This window comes from Micromys minutus, assembly GCF_963924665.1.
Source record: "Micromys minutus genome assembly, chromosome: X".
NCBI classification, from domain to species: domain Eukaryota; kingdom Metazoa; phylum Chordata; class Mammalia; order Rodentia; family Muridae; genus Micromys; species Micromys minutus.
Window position 1 is genome coordinate 69,301,730 of NC_137970.1, and position 18,278 is coordinate 69,320,007.

Here is an 18,278-nt window from a genome sequence, read left to right on the forward strand (position 1 = left end):
CAAAGTACTAGAGGAAAAGATAGACTGAACCCACACCTTCATGATTTTTGATGAGAGAGTATTGCTTTTGTTGTTTTTAGCTAGAACCAAGATAAAATATTACTGCTGGAGTATGTGGTGGGACAAACAGCTCATTTCATAGCAGAAAGGAAGAAGAGAGAACTTAGATGGGGACATATATAACATATACCCTTTCATGCCATGTCCATGTCCTAATAACTCACTATGAGGTTAATAGTCTCAATTTCTAATCACCTGCCACACTGCTTCCATCTGTGGATCATTTCTACGTCATTTGAGAATTTTAGGAGAGCACATCACATCCAAAACATAAGAAGACTTTAAAATATAATATTTGTAAATCTATACAAAGGAACATGAAAATATATTATAAATCATGTAGAAAGAAGATATGTGAAAGTTACAAGAAGGGTAGAATGTGCATGGTTGAAATTTTGGTTAGGATGACTAGACGTTCTCATTACCTATATGGGGATAGGTTGCACATACATGTGTCACTAAACTAAAATGTTTAAAGTGCTAAATTTTATGGTCCTTTCTTACAAAGAAGAAGATAATTCACAGCGTTGTTGTCTGTAATAGGACATCACTGATATCAGTGATATCATTTCCAGAGATGCAAAAAGAGAAAGTGATAAGAAAAATATCAAAAAGTGGAATATACTCAATATTATCTAAATGTATATTGTAAAATTATGTAGAAATTTGATGAGTGAATGATTAATTGAAGGAAGCTACTGACATCAACATATACCAGCAATTCGTAAACAGGTGTTTATTTCTCAGTTCTACTGATTTTGCTTTTCAAATGTATATTGTTTTTTTAACAACTTTATTTTACAAAACAAAGATAAATGTACAGATTTTAAGCATTTTTGCATAAAATTATACAATACATTTTTGTCAGTACTTTTTTCAGATTTGAAAATAATTTTTACATAAAACTGTATGAATATATTTTTTAGTCAGTACTTGATATTTTTAAAGGTTTGATAGCATGCATTGAAAACTTAATAGTTACAATGAGCATAAAGTACATGTAAAACAAAATGTAACATGGAAATAGTCAAAGTTTTCTTGTTGTATAAAGATTTTTTTGTTTTGTTTTATTTTGTTTTCTTTATTTCTTGGACTTCATACAGTCTGTGAGTTGTTTCTGGGGCAGTGCGAGCCTCTGGGGTTAGCATCCCAATAACAGTGACTGCATATTATGTCTGCTCTTTTGTGACTAGGTTATCTCACTCAGAATGATATTCTCTAGATGCAGCCATTTTCTTAAGAATTTGGTCAAGTCATTGTTTCTGGTGGCTGAGTAGTATTCCATTGTGTAAATGTACCACAATTTTTGTATCCATTCATCTTCTGAAGGACATCTGGGTTCTTTCCAGCTTCTGGCTATTATAAATAGAGCTGCTATGAACATTGTGTTGCATATATCTTTGTTGTGTACTAAGATGTCTCTGGGGTATATGCCCAGAAGTGGAATAGCTGGGTCTGCAGGTAGTATTATGTCCAATTTTCTGAGGTATCGCCAGACTGATTTCCAGAGTGGTTGTATTAGTTTGCAACCCCACCAACAGTGGAGAAGTGTTCCTCTTTCTCAGCAGCCTCGCCAGCATCTGTTGTCATCTGAGTTTTGGATCGTGGCCAATCTGACTGGTGTGAGGTGGAATCTCAGGGTTGTTTTGATTTGCATTTCCCTGATAGCTAAGGATGTCGAGCACTTCCTCAGATATTTCTCAGCCATTCGATATTCCTCAACTGAGAACGTTTTGTTTAGCTCTATACCCCATTTTTAATAGGGTTATTTGATTCTCTGGTGTCTAGCTTTTTGAGTTCTTTGTATACCTTAGATATTAGGCCTCTATCTGATGTGGAGTTGGTAAAAATCTTTTCCCATTCTGTTGGCTGCCGTTTTGTTTTCTTGACAATGTCCTTAGCCTTACAGAAACTTTGCAATCTCATTAAGTCCCATTTGTTAATATTTGACCTTAGAGCTTGAGCCATTGGTGTTTTGTTCAGAAAATTTTCTCCTGTGCCTATATGTTCTAATGTTTTCCCTACTTTCTCATCTAATAGTTTCAGTGTATCTGGTTTAATGTGGAGATCTTTGATCCACTTACACTTGAGCTTTGTACAAGGAGATAAGACAGGGTCTATTTTCATTCTTCTGCAGGCTGAGTGCCAGTTGGACCAGCACCATTTGTTGAATAGGCTGTCCTTTTTCCATTGAATGTTTACTGCTCCTTTGTCAAAAATCAGGTGACCATATACATGAGGGCTCATTTCTGGATCTTCTATTCTATTCCATTGATCCACATGCCTATTTATGTACCAGTACCATGCAGTTTTCAGCACAATTGCCTTGTAATTTAGCTTGAGGTCAGGGATAGTGATTCCCACAGATGTTTTCTTGTTGTTGAGGATGGATTTAGCTATTCTAGGTCTTTTGTTGTTCCATATGAAATTGCACATTGATCTTTCCAATTCCATGAAGAACTGTGTTGGAATTTTGATGGGGATTGTGTTGAATCTGTAGATTGCTTTTGATAGGATTGCCATCAAATGTATATTCTTGACTACTAGATTTACATAAACACTAATGGAAAGTCTCTGAGTTTCATTTACCTGTAGTATTGCCTATTTTTTAATGATGTTAATAATCTTTTAGGCTATGTCAGTGGAAAAAAACACTGAAGAACTGATTTCACTTACTCTCAAACTTCATGTAGACATGCTTAAGTAAAAATGCTCATTACAATAAAAGTTGAGTGATTTTATTATTCGTATAAACCTAGCCTTATTGAGGAAGCTGCTTAACACCCAAGAAATGCTTATGCTTATAGACTATTTTTGTACCAATTTAAAAATAATTTGATTTTCTTAACACTATTCTCAGGAGAGATTAACTGAAAGCACTTCCAAGCAGCAGACCTGCTTTTGTTTGTAAAGTAAGCCATGTTTCATTAATTCATTGTGGTCTTTCTGAAATGAGTATAAATGGCTGTTGATTTGTCACCGATCCTGGATACTTCAGACTAATGCATCTTGAGTCCATTCTCCCTGAATAAGTGGAACTACAGGAAAAATCCTGAGCTGTAGAGTATGAGGGAAGGAGCAGAATTTCCCTTCTCTGAGAAAGCAACTGCACAAATGGCCTGCTGGGTATGAAGGTGGCAATTGAGATGAATCCTTATTACATTTAATGTTGTCATGGTTTCAAGTTTAAGCTCTACTTTCACAGATTGCTACCATAAATTAGCAAGTGGAAAGCTCTTAAATTGCATGACTTTTTATACAATTGATATCATCTGTTCCCTTTTTTGTTGAATGTGCCATTATAATACAGAAATCAAGAGTGTAAAAAAGGGACAATCAAGCCTACATAACACATTAGGACATCTTTTCTAGTATAAATTACATTTGGCTGAATTAGTGTCAACCGTGGTCATGTATAACCTTTTAAAAAACAAGTTTTGGTGACAGATTCGGAAATAAAGCCAGGAAAGAATGTGTTAGACCTGTCTGGTTGTAGCTGCAGAGCTAATGTCTTTATGGTAATTGCAATCCTTAAAAGTGCATTATCTTTCTCAATGTTATTGCTGTGTGTGGTGGTGGTGAAGAAAGCAATAATTTGTAAACAACCATGGCAGAGAGCACAGAACTTAATTTTTTAAAAAGTAAAAGAAACAAATATTTGAATTCATGTGCTGTATCAAGACTGGCAAGCAGTAGTTGTTGTTTTGATATATGCACTGGAGCGTTCATGATTGCTTAAATATTAACTGTTCCCTGAATATATAAATGTAATAGGGAGAAAGAAGCCATAATTAGGGATTATTTTCCTAAGAGAAAGAAAGTTGAATTATCTGATCACAGTGATAGATTAAATGGTTTCATTTCAATGACTAAACCAGACTCAGTCTCTGCAAAGAAGTATCATTTGTCTTAAGGTTAATCCACCCACTATAGGTGTGTATTGATTGGGTCCTCTTGGTATGTGAAGGCTAGTCCCCTCACATAGAAAGAATGGGTATCTATTTATTAATACAGGGCTTAAGTTCAATGAGTTCCTTGTTGCCATTTGTATAAAGGGTGCCCTTCTAATGTAGTTTATTATCATGGACCTTTGTCTCACATTTAAGTTTTAGCACTGCTTCAGTGTTAGACTTCCTTAAATACATCTAGAAATGTTTCACTAGGGAGTTATGTCTATGGCTTTACCATTGCATTTCTTTTATTCCTTATGTGCAGTTCAATTGTTTTCTATGATCACTATACCTTTTATAGCCATTTGTGCAAGACAAATCTCATGAAGCTAGCTAAGTAGATTCTCTGTAACACTCTATAGTTACAGTGTAAGATTGCTTTGGGGCAGATGTTTAAAACCCACTGTTTTGTTCCTATATAACAACACATTCTCTCAATTTACTTTCCACCTGAAATTGGAATGCTGACTCTGGTAACACAGTATCAGGATATGCCTGCATCATGGATGGTACTTTATCATTTTATTCTCATTTGTTTTACAGAGAAACAGGGTAGTTGCATTTTCTTGAAATATAGTCTATTGTGTATGGGCTAAGAGTTAAGGCATTGGGCTCCTTTGAGCAAGTCTAATAGCCCTAAAATGTAAACCTAAAGAACAGTAATCTTTGAGGACAACTTTGAAGACCAATTGTCCACAACTTAAAATATGATTTTCTGATTTAAGCTTTTACTTAAATACAGTACACTAGACTCAATATGATGTGGGAGTATAATTTTAGTATAAGGAAAATGGGAGATGGTTTAAAGACTTAAGAGCAATATATCTGCAGCTTTCATAGCATGGCACACACTGTTATACTGTTGTGCTCTTGTATCAGTAAGTGGTAAATTATGATACAGATCAGTGTCATTTTATGTGAAATAATCAAGAACAGTCACATCTAAACTTTAGGAGTCACACATTACTAGATATTTCTCTAGTTTTAAATTGACACCAAGCTTTGGAAACACATCAAACACAATACTCATTATTTTTAAAATTTGTAGGTAAACTGTAAATAAGTGCTTGAGTATCTCTTGACCTGGAAATTTTATTTATCATTGTGGCTCTCAAACTTTTGAAAACATCATAATTGCCAGGAGGTTTTCTCACACATATAGCTTTTTTCTGATATAGCAGACACAGCCTTGAATTTCTAATTTGTTTGATGTTAATTTCTAACTACTACTCAGATGAGGCCATTGCTCTTGATCAAGGGGTCTCTATTTTATAATGTAGTCAATACCCATGAATTATTTTCCTGCTTTATTCTAAAAGTACTGAGAATTGAACCCAGCCCTGTGTAAGCCTCCTGATAAGCTGTATCCCCAGTATAGGACCCATAGATTCTTGATTGTCTATTTCTATTTCTTTTAATTCTTATTCTCCTCAGGCCTAATTATGCTGAACTTATTCAGAATGATAATTATAATAACTTTTGCCACTAGCCTCACCATTTTCCAGCTGCTGGCTCTACTGCCCCCTCTATTATCCAGCTATTATCCACAGTCAATATTTTGAATAAATTATCCTTACACATTACCTCCTCTTCCTGGCTATCCATTCCATTTAATTTTATGTACTTGGCAGTATTCTGAAACAATACTTGAAGGTCACCAATGATTTCTCTAAACATTGAATTAGCCTTAATTATCTTTGGTTTATCTGGAGCATTTATTCATTGAACATTCATTCCAGAGGGGGAAATGCTGATCTGATCATAGTCCTCATTTATGAGGAGGTCACAATCTGGTGAGTGATACTGAGCATATAAACAAAATATGTGTTCTGGAATTAATGGTATAACTATAATATGTATAAATTACTATGGGAAAACAAAAGTGGTGTTTATTAATTATACTCAGTGAAGTTGGAAAAGACTCATTATTATTGATGAACTTCCTTCCTGCATAATGGTTCCCCTTTCCAAGACCTTCTTCATAACCAATAGCACACTATTAAATCCAGGAAATATTAACTCTCAATATGTATAAGTGAACAGGGTGTGTTCTGGCACTTGTCTTTATGAAGTATGTAGAGTCTCCTTATATTCTCTATGTTGCCTGTTGTCTTGGATAGTTCTTCATTGCTGTGAAAAGACTCTATTACAAAGACAACTCTTATAAAGGCCAACACTGTACTCAGGGTGGCTTATAGGTTCAGAGATTGAGTCCATTATCATCATAGCGGGAAGCATGGTAACATCCAGGCAGGCATTGTACTGGAGGATCTGAGAGTCCTACACCTTTTTCTAAAGGCAAACAGGAACAGACTGGCTTCCAGGCAGCCAGGAGAAGTGTATCTTTAAAGCCTGTTCCCACAGTGAGACATTTATGCCAACATGGCCACACGGACCCTAAAAAGTGACACTTCCTGGGCCAAACACATTAAAACCAGCAATTCACTGGGTTGTTTTGAGGATTTACAAAAGTGCCTGTTCCATAGGCATATAACACATGGTATCCTACTTCTCAAACACTATTTTGTACTACCTTGCTACCTTTTTCTTTCTAAAATTAGCTTAATTTAAAATTATTTTTTTTTCACAAAATACATAAATTTTTTGTCAGCACAACTTAAAACGTATGGGGTCTGACTTTTCCTACTTTGTTTCCTATTTTTACTCATTGACAAAAAATGCATAGATTTTTTTTTTTACAGTGACTCCAATTTAGCCATTTTTGCCTCCTGTATATGACAACTCTTTATAATTGTATAAGTCCTTGGCATTTGACACAAAGTTACTCAATATAATTTCACTTATCTATGCATACTTTCTACCAAATTTTATTTACTTATATATTTTATAAAAAGAAAAACAGGATGACCCCTAAAAGTAGGTGTTGCTTAACCAAGAATATTTTGTATTTATGTACTATTTCTGAATGTTATTAAAGAAATAGAATTTATTTAATTTCAGTTAGTAATCCATATGTAACAATTAGTACAGTTAAAACTATTGCACATGTGGTTAATTAGTGGACAGCTCTCGATGATTGCAATGATTCACTCTTATTTTCATTGATATTTGCTAAGTCTGCTTAGCAAAATAATATAAGAATTTAAGCTTTTCAAAAAACTATTTAAGACAGGCGCTCAGGCCATCTGCCATCAGGAACAGTGGAGATCCAGGGACACAGGCCTGGTGAGAAGGTGTTCCAAGTAGGCAGGGAGCAGAGAGATCTCTGCTGAGCACTTGGAAAATACGCCCCCCCCCCCACTGGTTCAGAGGAGCAGGAACCCTGCTTCTGCTTCGGAGTTGTGTGTTCCAAGCCAGCAGCCCGTGCATACAGAATAGGCGCTCAGGCCATCTACTACCAGGAACAGCAGAGATCCAGAGACACAGGCCTAGTGAGATGGTGCTCCGAGAAGCCAAGTAACCAGGGAACAGAGAGGTCTGTGCCAAGCGCACAGAAAGTGCACACCCTCCCCTCCCACCCCACTCTTGGTTCAGGGAAGCAGGAACCCTGCTTTGGGCTGTCTGTTATCAGCTGGCAGCCTGTGCATACAGAATAGATACTCACGCCATCTGCCACCAGGAACAAGTGGAGATCCAGGGACACAGGCCAGGTAAAAGAGAGAGGCTAGAACCATTCACTGACAAGAAGACCACATATAAACATAGACAACAAGATGGCAAGGAGAAAGCTAAAGTATGTACCCCAGGAAAACCAGGACAACCTGACAATGCCAGAAACCAGCTTTCCCATCATAGCAAACAGCTGAATGCCAAACACTCCAGAAAAAGAAGACTCAGACCCGAAATCATACCTCAAGATGATGACAGAGATCCTTAAACAAGAACAGGAGGAAAAGCATAAAGAATTAGATGCTTTTAAAGTAGAAACAAGAAAAACACTCAAAAAACTCAAAGAACTAGAGGAAAACAGAACCAAAGAGATGAAAGAATGAAAGAAAGAATTTAAAACAGAAATGGACACAATAAAGAAGACACTAAAAGAGATAACATTGAAAACACAGAAAAAAACAGTCAGAGAAGATGCAAAAATCAAAAAGCTCCTAAACTAAAATGTCTAGGAGATCCAGGACACAATGAGAAGACCAACCTAAAACTAATAGGAATAGAAGAGGGTGAAGAATATCAACTAAGAGGCACAGTAAATATCTTCAACAAAATCGTAGAAAACTTCCCTACCCTTAAGAATGAGATGACCATGAGCATAAAACCAGCCTACAGAACTCCAATAGGTTAGACCAGAAAAGAAATTCTTCCTGACACATGATAGTCAAAACTCCAAGTGTCCAAACAAAGAAAGAATACTAAAAACAGTAAGGGGAAAAGGTCAGGTAACATATAAAGGCAGACCAATCAGAATCATACCGATTTCTCAACAGAGACTATGAAAGGTAGTAGAGCCTGGACAGACATCATGCAGACCCTAAGAGAGCACAAGTGCCAGCCCAAGCTGCTATACCCAGCAAAACTCTCAATCATCATAGATTGAGAGACTAAGATATTTCAAGACAAAACTAAATTGATACAATATCTGACCACAAACCCAGCATTACAACGAATTATAGGTGAAAAACTCAGTACAATGCGGGGAACTACATCCTAGTAAAAACAAGAAAACTCCTAAGCAAGAAAACCATAAGAAGAAACACACACTGGCACAATTCTACCTCCAAAAGCAAAAATAGCAGGAAACAGCAACCACAATTCCTTGATATCTGTTAACATAAATGGATTCAATTCCCCAATAAAAGGTTATAGGCTATCATCTGGACAGAAATACTAGATATATAAACAAAACTCAGCATTTTGTTGCATACAGGAAACTCATCTCAGAGACAAAGACAGACACTATCTCGGAGTAGTAAAGGGTTGGGAAAAAAAAATACTTCCATGCAAATGGCCCCAAGGAGCAAGCTGGAGTGGCCATTCTAATATTGAATGAAATAGATTTTCAAACAAAAGTCATCAAAAAAGATAAGGTAGGACACTTTTTGCTCATTACAGGGGAATTTGGTCAGGTGGAACTCTAAATCCTTAACATATATGCTCCAAATACAAAAGCACCCACATTCATAAATGAAACCCTACTAAAGCTCAAAAAATACATTGCACCCCACACAATAATAGTGGGAGACCTCAATATCCCACTCTCACCAATGGAAACAGAAACTGAACAAGGACACAGTAAAAATAGCAGAGAATATGAACCAACTGGAATTAATAGATATCTATAAAACATATCATCCTACAACAAGAGAATACACCTTCTTCTCAGCACCTCACAGCACCTTCTCGAAAATTGACCACATAATTGGTCACAAAATGAGCCCCAATAGATATAAGTTACTGAAATTAAAAACAGGACCAGGTAAACCATCTAAATAAACCCATAACACGTAAAGAAATAGAGGCAATCATCAAAAGCCTCCCAACCAGAAAAAGCCCAGGTCCAGATGGGTTCAGTGCAGAATATTATCAGACACTTATTGACAACCTAATATCAATACTCTCCTAACTATTCCACAAAATAGAATCAGATGGAATACTACATAATTCATTTTTTGAGGCTACAATAACACTCGTTTCTAAACCACAGAATGGAGTTAAAAGAAAGAGAACTTCAGACCAATCTCAATTATAAACAATGATACAAAAATACTCAACAAAATCCTTGCAAATTGAATCCAAGAACACAACAAAAGTATCATTCACCATGATCATGTAGGCTTCATCCCTGGGATGCAGGGATGGTTTAATATACAGAAATCCATTAATGTAATCCACAATATAAAGAAACTCAATGAAAAAAAAAACATGGTCATCTCACTAGGTACTGAGAAATTATTTGACAAAATTTAACACCCCTTCATGTTAAAAGTCTTGGAAAGAGCAGGAATCCAAGGCCCATTCCAAAACATAATAACAGCAATATACACCAAACCAACAGCCAACAACAAGCTTAATGGTCAGAAATTTAAAGCAATCCCACTAAAATCAGGGACTCAACAAGGCTGCCCACTCTATCCATACCTATTCAACAAAGTACTGGAAGTCCTGGCTGGAGCAATTAGACAGCAAAAGGAAATCAAAGGGATACAAATAGGAAAGGAAGAAGTAAAAACATCACTATTTGCAGATGACTTGATAGTGAACTTAAGCGACCACTCAATTTTCACCAAGAACTCCTACAGCTGATAAACAAGTTCAGCAAAGTGGCTGTATATAAAATTAACTCAAACAAATCAGTGGCCTTCCTATATTCAAAGGACAAAGATGTGGAGAATGAAATTAGGGAAAAGATACCCTTCACAATAGTCACAAAAACTATGAAATACCTTGGTGTGACTCTAACTAAACAAGTGAAGGACCTGTATGACAACAACTTCAAATCTCTAAAGAAGGAAATCGAAGAAGATCTCAGAGAATGGAACGATTTCCCATGCTCAAGGATTGGAAGGATCAACATTTTAAAAATGGCCATTTTACCAAAAGCAATCTTCAGATTCAATGCAATCCCCATCAAAATTTCAACCCAATTCTTCATTGAATTGGAAAGAGCAATGTGCAATTTCATATGGAATAACAAAAGACCAAGAATAGCGAAATCCATCCTTAACAACAAGAAAACATCTGCAGGAATCACTATCCCTGACTTCAAGCTATATTACAAGGCAATTGTGCCAAAAACTGCATGGTACTGGTACAGAAATAGGCAGGTGGATCAATGGAATAGAATAGAAGATCCAGAAATGAGCCCTCATGTATATGGTCACCTGATCTTTGTCAAAGGAGCTGTAACCGTTCAATAGAAAAAGGACAGACTATTCAACAAGTGGTGTTGGTCCAACTGGCACTCAGCATGCAGAAGAATGAAAATAGACCCTTTCTTATCTCCTTGTACAAAGCTCGAGTGTAAGTGGATCAAAGATCTCCACATTAAACCAGGTACACTGAAACTATTAGATGAGAAAGTAGGGATAACCTCAGAACACATAGGCACAGGAGAAAATTACCAGAACAAAAAACCAATGGCTCGTGCTCTAAGGTCAAAGATTGACAAATGGGACTTAATGAGATTGCAAAATTTCTGTAAGGCTAAGGATACTGTCAAGAAAACACAAAGGCATCCAACAGAGGGGGAAAAGATCTTTACCAACTCCACATCAGATAGAGGCCTTCTATCCAAGGTGTACAAGGAACTCAAAAAGCTAGACACCAGAGAATCAAACAAACCTATAAAAATGGGGTACAGAGCTAAACAACTAATTTTCAATTGAGTAATATTGAATGGCTGAGAAACATCTAAGGAAGTGATAGACATCCTTAGCCATCAGGGAAATGCAAATAAAAACAACCCTGAGATTCCACCTCACACCAGTCAGATTGGCCAAGATCCATAACTCAGATAACAACAGATGCTAGCAAGGATGTAGAGAAAGAGGAACACTTCTCCATTTTTTTTGGGGTTGTAAACTGATACAACCACTCTGGAAATCAGTTTGACGATTCCTCAGAAAATTGGATATAGTACTACCTGAACATCCAGCTATTCCTCTTCTGGGCATATGTCCTAGAGACACTCCAATATACAACAAAGACACATGCACCACAATGTTCATAGCAGCTCTATTTGTAAAAGCCAAAAGCTGGAAAGAACCCAGATGTTCATTAGTAGATGAATGGATACAAAAATTGAGGTACATTTAAACAATGAAGTACTACTCAGCTATCAGAATCAATGACTTAAAGAAATTCTTAAGAAAATGGATGCATCTAGAGAATATCATCCGGAGTGAGATAACCTAGTCACAAAAGAATAGAAATAATATGCAGTCACTGATAATGGCATACTAACCCCAGAAAGCTCTGAACACCCCAGAAACAACGCACAGACTGTGTGATGTTCAAGAAAAAAGAAAAGAAAAAACCATTATGCTCAATCCTTACACACCAAGAAAACTTTGACTAATTCCGGGTTACATCCTGTTTTACATGTACTTTATGCTCATTGTAACTAGTAAGACCTTAATGCACACTATCAAAACTTTGGAAAACAAAAAATAAACCAAGCACTGACAAAAATGTATTCGTATACATTTATGCAAAAATGTTTAAATTTTGTTCATTTAGTTTTTTAAATAAAGTTGTTCAAAAAAATAAATAAAAACATCCTTCTATCCAGTTTGACTGAATATGACCAATGCACAGGTAAGAGTAACTTAAAAGAGCAAAATCTATAAAATAAAAAAAAAGGAAATCGAGGAAGATCTCAGAAAATGGAAAGATCTCCCATGTTCATGGATTAGAAGGATCAACATTGTAAAAGTCACCATCCTACGCAAAGCAATCTACAGATTCATAGCAATCCCCATCAAATTACCAACCCAGTCCTTCACAGAGTTGGAAAGAGCAATGTGCAATTTCATCTGGTATAACAAAACACCTAGAATAGCGAAATCCATCCTCAACAACAAGAAAATATCTGTAGGAATCACTATCCCTGACTTCAAGCTATATTACAAGGCAACTGTGCTAATACCTGCATGGTACTGGTACAGAAAGAGGCATGTTGATCAATGGAATAGAATAGAAATTCCAGAAATGAGCCCTCACATATATGGTCACCTGATTTTTGACAAAAGGAACTGTAAACATTCAATGGAAAAAGGGCAGCCTATTCAACAAATGGTGTTGGTCCAACTGGCACTCAGCCTGCAGAAGAATGAAAATAGACCCTTTCTTCTCTCCTTGTACAAAGCTCAAGTGCAAGTGGATCAAAGATCTCCATGTTAAACCAGATACACTGAAACTATTAGATAAGAAATTAGGGAAAACCTTACAGCACATGGGCACACAAGAAAATTTCCTGAACAGAGCACCAATGGCTCATGCTGTAAGGTCAAATATTAACAAATGGGACTTAGTGAGATTTCATAGTTTCTGCAAGGCTAGGAACACTGTCAAAAAAAAAAAAAAAAACAAAAAAAAAAAAAAAAAAAAAACAAAACGGCAACCAACAGAGTGGGGAAAGATCTTTATCACCCCACATCAGATAGAGGCCTAATATCCAAGGTATACAAAGAACTCAATAAGCTAATTCACTAGAGAACCAAACAACCCTATTTAAAAATGAGGTACAGAGCTAAACAAAAAGTTCTCAATTGAGGAATATTGAATGGCTGAGAAGCATCTAAGGAAGTGCTCAACATCATTAGCCATCAGAGAAATGCAAATCAAAACAACCCTGAGATTCCACCTCACACCAGTTTGATTGGCCAAGATCAAAAATTCAGATGACAGCAGATGCTGGGGAGGATGTGGGAAAAGAGGAACACTTCTCCACTGTTGTTGCGGTTGTAAACTGGTACAACCACTCTGGAAATCAGTCTGGTGATTCCTCAGTTAATCGGACATAATTATTCTACTTCTGGGCATATACCCCAGAGAAGCTCCAATATACAACAAAGACACATGCACCACAATGTTCATAGCAGCTCTATTTATAATAGCCAGAAGCTAGAAAGATCCCAGATGTCCTTCAGTGATGAATGGATACAAAAATTTTGGTATATTTACACAATGGAGTACTACTCAGCTATCAGAAACAGTGACTTTATGAAATTCTTAAGAAAATCGATGCATCTAGAGAACATCATCCTGAGTGAGATAACCCAGTCACAAAAGAACAGACATAATATGCAATCACTGATAGTTGGATACTAACCCCAGAAAGCTCTGAACACCCCAGAAACAACTCCCAAACTATATGAAGTTGAAGAAAAGAAAAAAAAAACAATGAAAAAAACATTATGTTTAATCTTTACACACCAAGAAAACTTTGACTAATTCCAGGTTACATCCTGTTTTACATGTACTTTATGCTCATTGTAACTAGTAAGATCTTAATGCACACTATCATACCATTAAAAAAGAAACAAGTACTGACAAAATTGTATTCATTTTCTTTATGCAAAAATGCTTAAAATTTGTACATAAATATATTTGTTTTTTTAAATAAAGTTTAGAAAAACCAAAGTACTATTTGATAAAAGTAATATTTTGCCTAGTGTTTGGAAATATCTACAAAGTATGGGATTATGTACTAGACCTACCCTGTGGCAGCTCATAAAATGATGTCAGATAACTTTCTTGTGTCCTTTGCTCAGTGCAGCTTGAATGCAGGCAATGTTGCCAAAGAGTTTTTGCAATTATTACAGTGTACTTGCCTCTGAGACTTAGACAAGATCTAGCGTAGCTATCTCCTTGTTTAGATATTTGAGACTAATATTCATTTTATCATGATTTCAAGAATTCATGCATCAATGGAAATTAATTTTATATAGCAAAAAACTAACCCAACTATTTTGATATGATAAAATATGTATTCATATTAGATTACTTTTTTTCCAATGATGGATGTATCTAGCCTGTCTACATATAAGAGACAATTACTAGATAAATATTAGTACTGATGAAAGTTTTCCAGTTGTCTTTTGTTGAAAATGAATACTACATGGACTGAGTCAAAGAGACTGTGGATAATATATGAATTATAGAGAGTAAGAAACTCTACATATATAAAATAATGAATTACACTAAAGTAAATAATTTTAATATTACTCAGTTTTAAAGAATTTATCTAAAGTTTATGCATAGAGAGAAAGATTTAAAGACTACCTACTTTGGTCATTGTTTACTGTCAGTTTGAGACATTAAAATTACTCTTTGAAGGATCTCAAAAATAAATATTGTTATATAGACTATGACACTTTGTCTCCCACTCAAGCTGGATATATTGCTCAGACTAACAAGGCAGGTGCTTTTCCATATTTGCCTATGCCCTGAAGGGAATGCTGTTCTAAATAGTCACCTGTATATGCTGTCTAGAAGCCCTATTGATTTAATTGGATATAATAACATATTTTATTAATCAAGATGTTATCCTTTGTTTGTTTTTGTAGATTCAACCATTGACCATAGTAAATTGCACAGCAGAATTATATTATTAGTGGCACTGATAGTGAACAAATAGGAAAACACATTGCAGGGTTGGAAAATGGTTCAGTGAACAAGCTGCACAGTGATCACATAAGGGATTCTCATTTAGACTCTTAGCAACCACATAAAATGAAACAAACATAAATAAAATATGCCTTAGTTGAGCATGTCTAACTCATATTGATTGGAGGCAGAGGCAGGCCGAGTGCTTGCTTGCCACCTAGTCTAGCTGGAATAGCAAGCTTCGTGTTCAATAAGAGACCATGTCTCAAAAAATAAGTTGAAAAATAATAGAAGGCAGGAGACATTGCCTTACATTCTTAACACATGTTTGCACAGTCAAGTGAACCCTCACATGGGTGCTTACACCTGCAAACCACACACATACAAACACAAATCTGCAAATTCAGCAATTTAGAAGTGCATGATAAAGCCCAAATTTTTAATGTAAAATGCTATAAAGCCTAAGACAAAGAAAAGTAATACTGCATAAAATTGCAGGAATATAATACCACTTTTCTTGTTTTACTTGCAGTATTAGCTGTGTACATTTTTAACAACTGCAAAATACTTACAACATTTGGCATCTTGAAAAGTGTATAAGAGTTTGCTGTTCTTTTTCTCTTCTTTGTTGGTATATATTTGTCTACACAGACTTAAAAAAACAATTGTCTTACTGCTAGGAAGAGAATTTTCCTGCAATTTTCCTCAGCACGTTTTATTACTATTATTGTTATTATTATTGTTGTTGTTATTGTTATTATTATTATTGGATCTCAGATGTTAAGTTTTAAGGGATTTTTTTAATGTCCTACATACTGTAAAAGTCATGCACTCTGTAAACATATAACAGTAATCCCAGCTAAACAGTTCTCTTTGGGGAACAGAGCCTCCCATTGATTCCTCTATAGCCGCTTTACTTAAGATAAACTGCCCTTGAGGCTCCTGTTGCTTTTTGTTCTTCCAGTGTGTCCTTGGATTGTAGGATTCAACCTTGTAATACTAAAAGGTGTTTAGTGAGTGAGCATGATTTCAGCATTTTAAATATTTTCAGTGCATAGAATTTTGTAATTGTAGAATTTCTCCAAAAAATAATGATGAACACTGAAACATTACTACTCCTATGACCATTTCTTGATCTGGAGCCTTAAGGCCCATTTTCTTTATATTTGTTCACCTCATGAGGGTGTAAATACCCAATACAAAATTTAACACAGAACATACCTGATATGAACCTGATTTCATAAATGCTGTTTCTTTTTTATCTTTAGTCACAAAAACAGTAAGGATTAACTCATTTTATAATTTACCTAAGTATCCTTGCAGCCTTTCCTAACCCTGTTTGTGAAAAATGCATATTTATTCTAAACATAAGAATCCTTAAAGCTAAAAACTCCAAATCATGTAAGGATTATAGAATCAAAATTAAAATATCTGACAAACTGAAAAAAGTGATTCTTTATATTCTATTATGCATTGTTTCTAAGTAAATCCTCCATTTCATTTGCAACTGGGTCTAGCATAAGGGATATAAAAGGAAAAACATTAGGAGCCATCTAACTTCTTCTGGTCTATCCTTTAATGATTTTTATTAGCCTATTAATGCCATTTTTGTCTAGTGTCTCTCAAAAAATGTGCAATGTTAAGCAAATAGCTTTTAAATTTCGTCATGTTTCCATGATTGTATAGTATGATTTTCATTTATAAATCTGTATGAAACAAATTTGTATTTTATTTCTTATGACTCATGCATATGCAGGAATGTAAAGCATGATATAACTAGTAATAACATTAATCTCACAAATGAGCGGAGATTTCAAAATTATCTTTTTATACTAATGCAAAGAACAGTGTGTTGTTAACATCAACATACTTTCACCGGTACTATTACCATAAATACTTAAATGTATGTTTGTGTCTGGGATTAAGGTATAATTTGGCACTTTCACTAGTATTATTTCTCCTTTATAAAATATTGAGTTTAAGATCCTGAGCTATGTCACTATTTATCATCATTTGTTACACTTCTTTAAGAAAAATATCTGCTTATGTTGCTTTAAAAGAATCTTGTTTTATTCCAGATCAAAGATACAAAATCAGCAGATCAAAAATCAACCCTTTTGCATTTTCTTGCTGAAATCTGTGATGAACAACACCGGGATATCCTGAAATTTCCTGAAGAGCTGGAGCATGTAGAAAGTGCAAGCAAAGGTAACTGATTAGCAGCTGCCTTGAGACTTTTTTTTTTTTTTTTGGCTTATGTGCTTTTGTTTAAACAATAAGACTTAAAGGAGAGAGAGAGAGAGAGAGAGAGAGAGAGAGAGAGAGAGAGAGAGAGAGAGAGAGAGAGAGAGAGAGAGAGAGAGAGAGAGAGAATAGTTCATTCAGGGCATGGAGAGGAGAGCTGTGAGGGTAATGGAGGCAGAGAAAGGCAGAAAAATAGAGTAGAGAAGTAGAGGAAGAGAGGCTAGCCATAAATATGTGGAAAGGGAGGGGGAAGGGAATGGGGAGAGGAGGAACCGGTCATGGGACAGAGCAGGAGCAGGAAAACAGGAAGAAGAGCAAGATAGTTTTATTGGCTTATATTTTACCTAACTGTACATTTAAATAACCTGTTCTCTTTATTTTTAACACTGCGATGTTACTGAAGCTATGGTAACTCTCTAATCAAATAAGTTGTTCTTTTTGCTGGGAAGAACTTAAATGTTTGTTGAATGATGTTGTTCTCAAAATCATTCTAAGACATCACCTTTGAATGTGTTTTAATGATACTGTTCTATAACTTAGATAAAGAAGAAATGACTGTAGATTGGGTAAAATATGAGGCGAAGATTTCCTATCATGGAGAAGGGCTTGCTTTCCAGAGACATCTCAATAAGTGAAAATCAAACTAGCAGAATCATGTAGGACAGCTGGAAGGAGTAGTTGACAATGGGGCTATGGGAGTAAGTTAGGCACATCAGAAATATCCAAGGGAGACTCGAGTCTCACATCCCTTTATACTGTATTAAGGAATTAAGACAGAAGTGAAAGAGAATGCTTATTAAATGTCCAGGCAGAGTAAGTCTCCCGTCAATATTGTCCACACTTCACAAGTGATTAAAAAGGGAGAAGATGGATCAAGAAAATATTTTCTGCAGGTCATATTATGTGGGTGCAAACTTTATTTTCTCTTCTACATAAGAGATATATTGGCTGTAATGATTATATTCTTTAGCTTCTAGGATTAATGGTAATTATAATGGCATTACT

The 18,278-nt window shown here is 35.5% G+C and overlaps 1 protein-coding gene across 1 annotated transcript in view; it reads left to right on the top strand.

The window, feature by feature from the left end:
- Positions 1-18,278, top strand: part of DIAPH2 (diaphanous related formin 2) — a gene marked incomplete at its 5' end in the record, with an annotated part of 690,195 nt that overhangs the window by 330,429 nt on the left and 341,488 nt on the right. Inside the window, one exon of the mRNA XM_080910844.1 lies at positions 17,108-17,237. Coding sequence (XP_080766970.1) covers positions 17,108-17,237 — 130 coding nt within the window. The remainder of the gene's footprint in view (positions 1-17,107; positions 17,238-18,278) is intronic.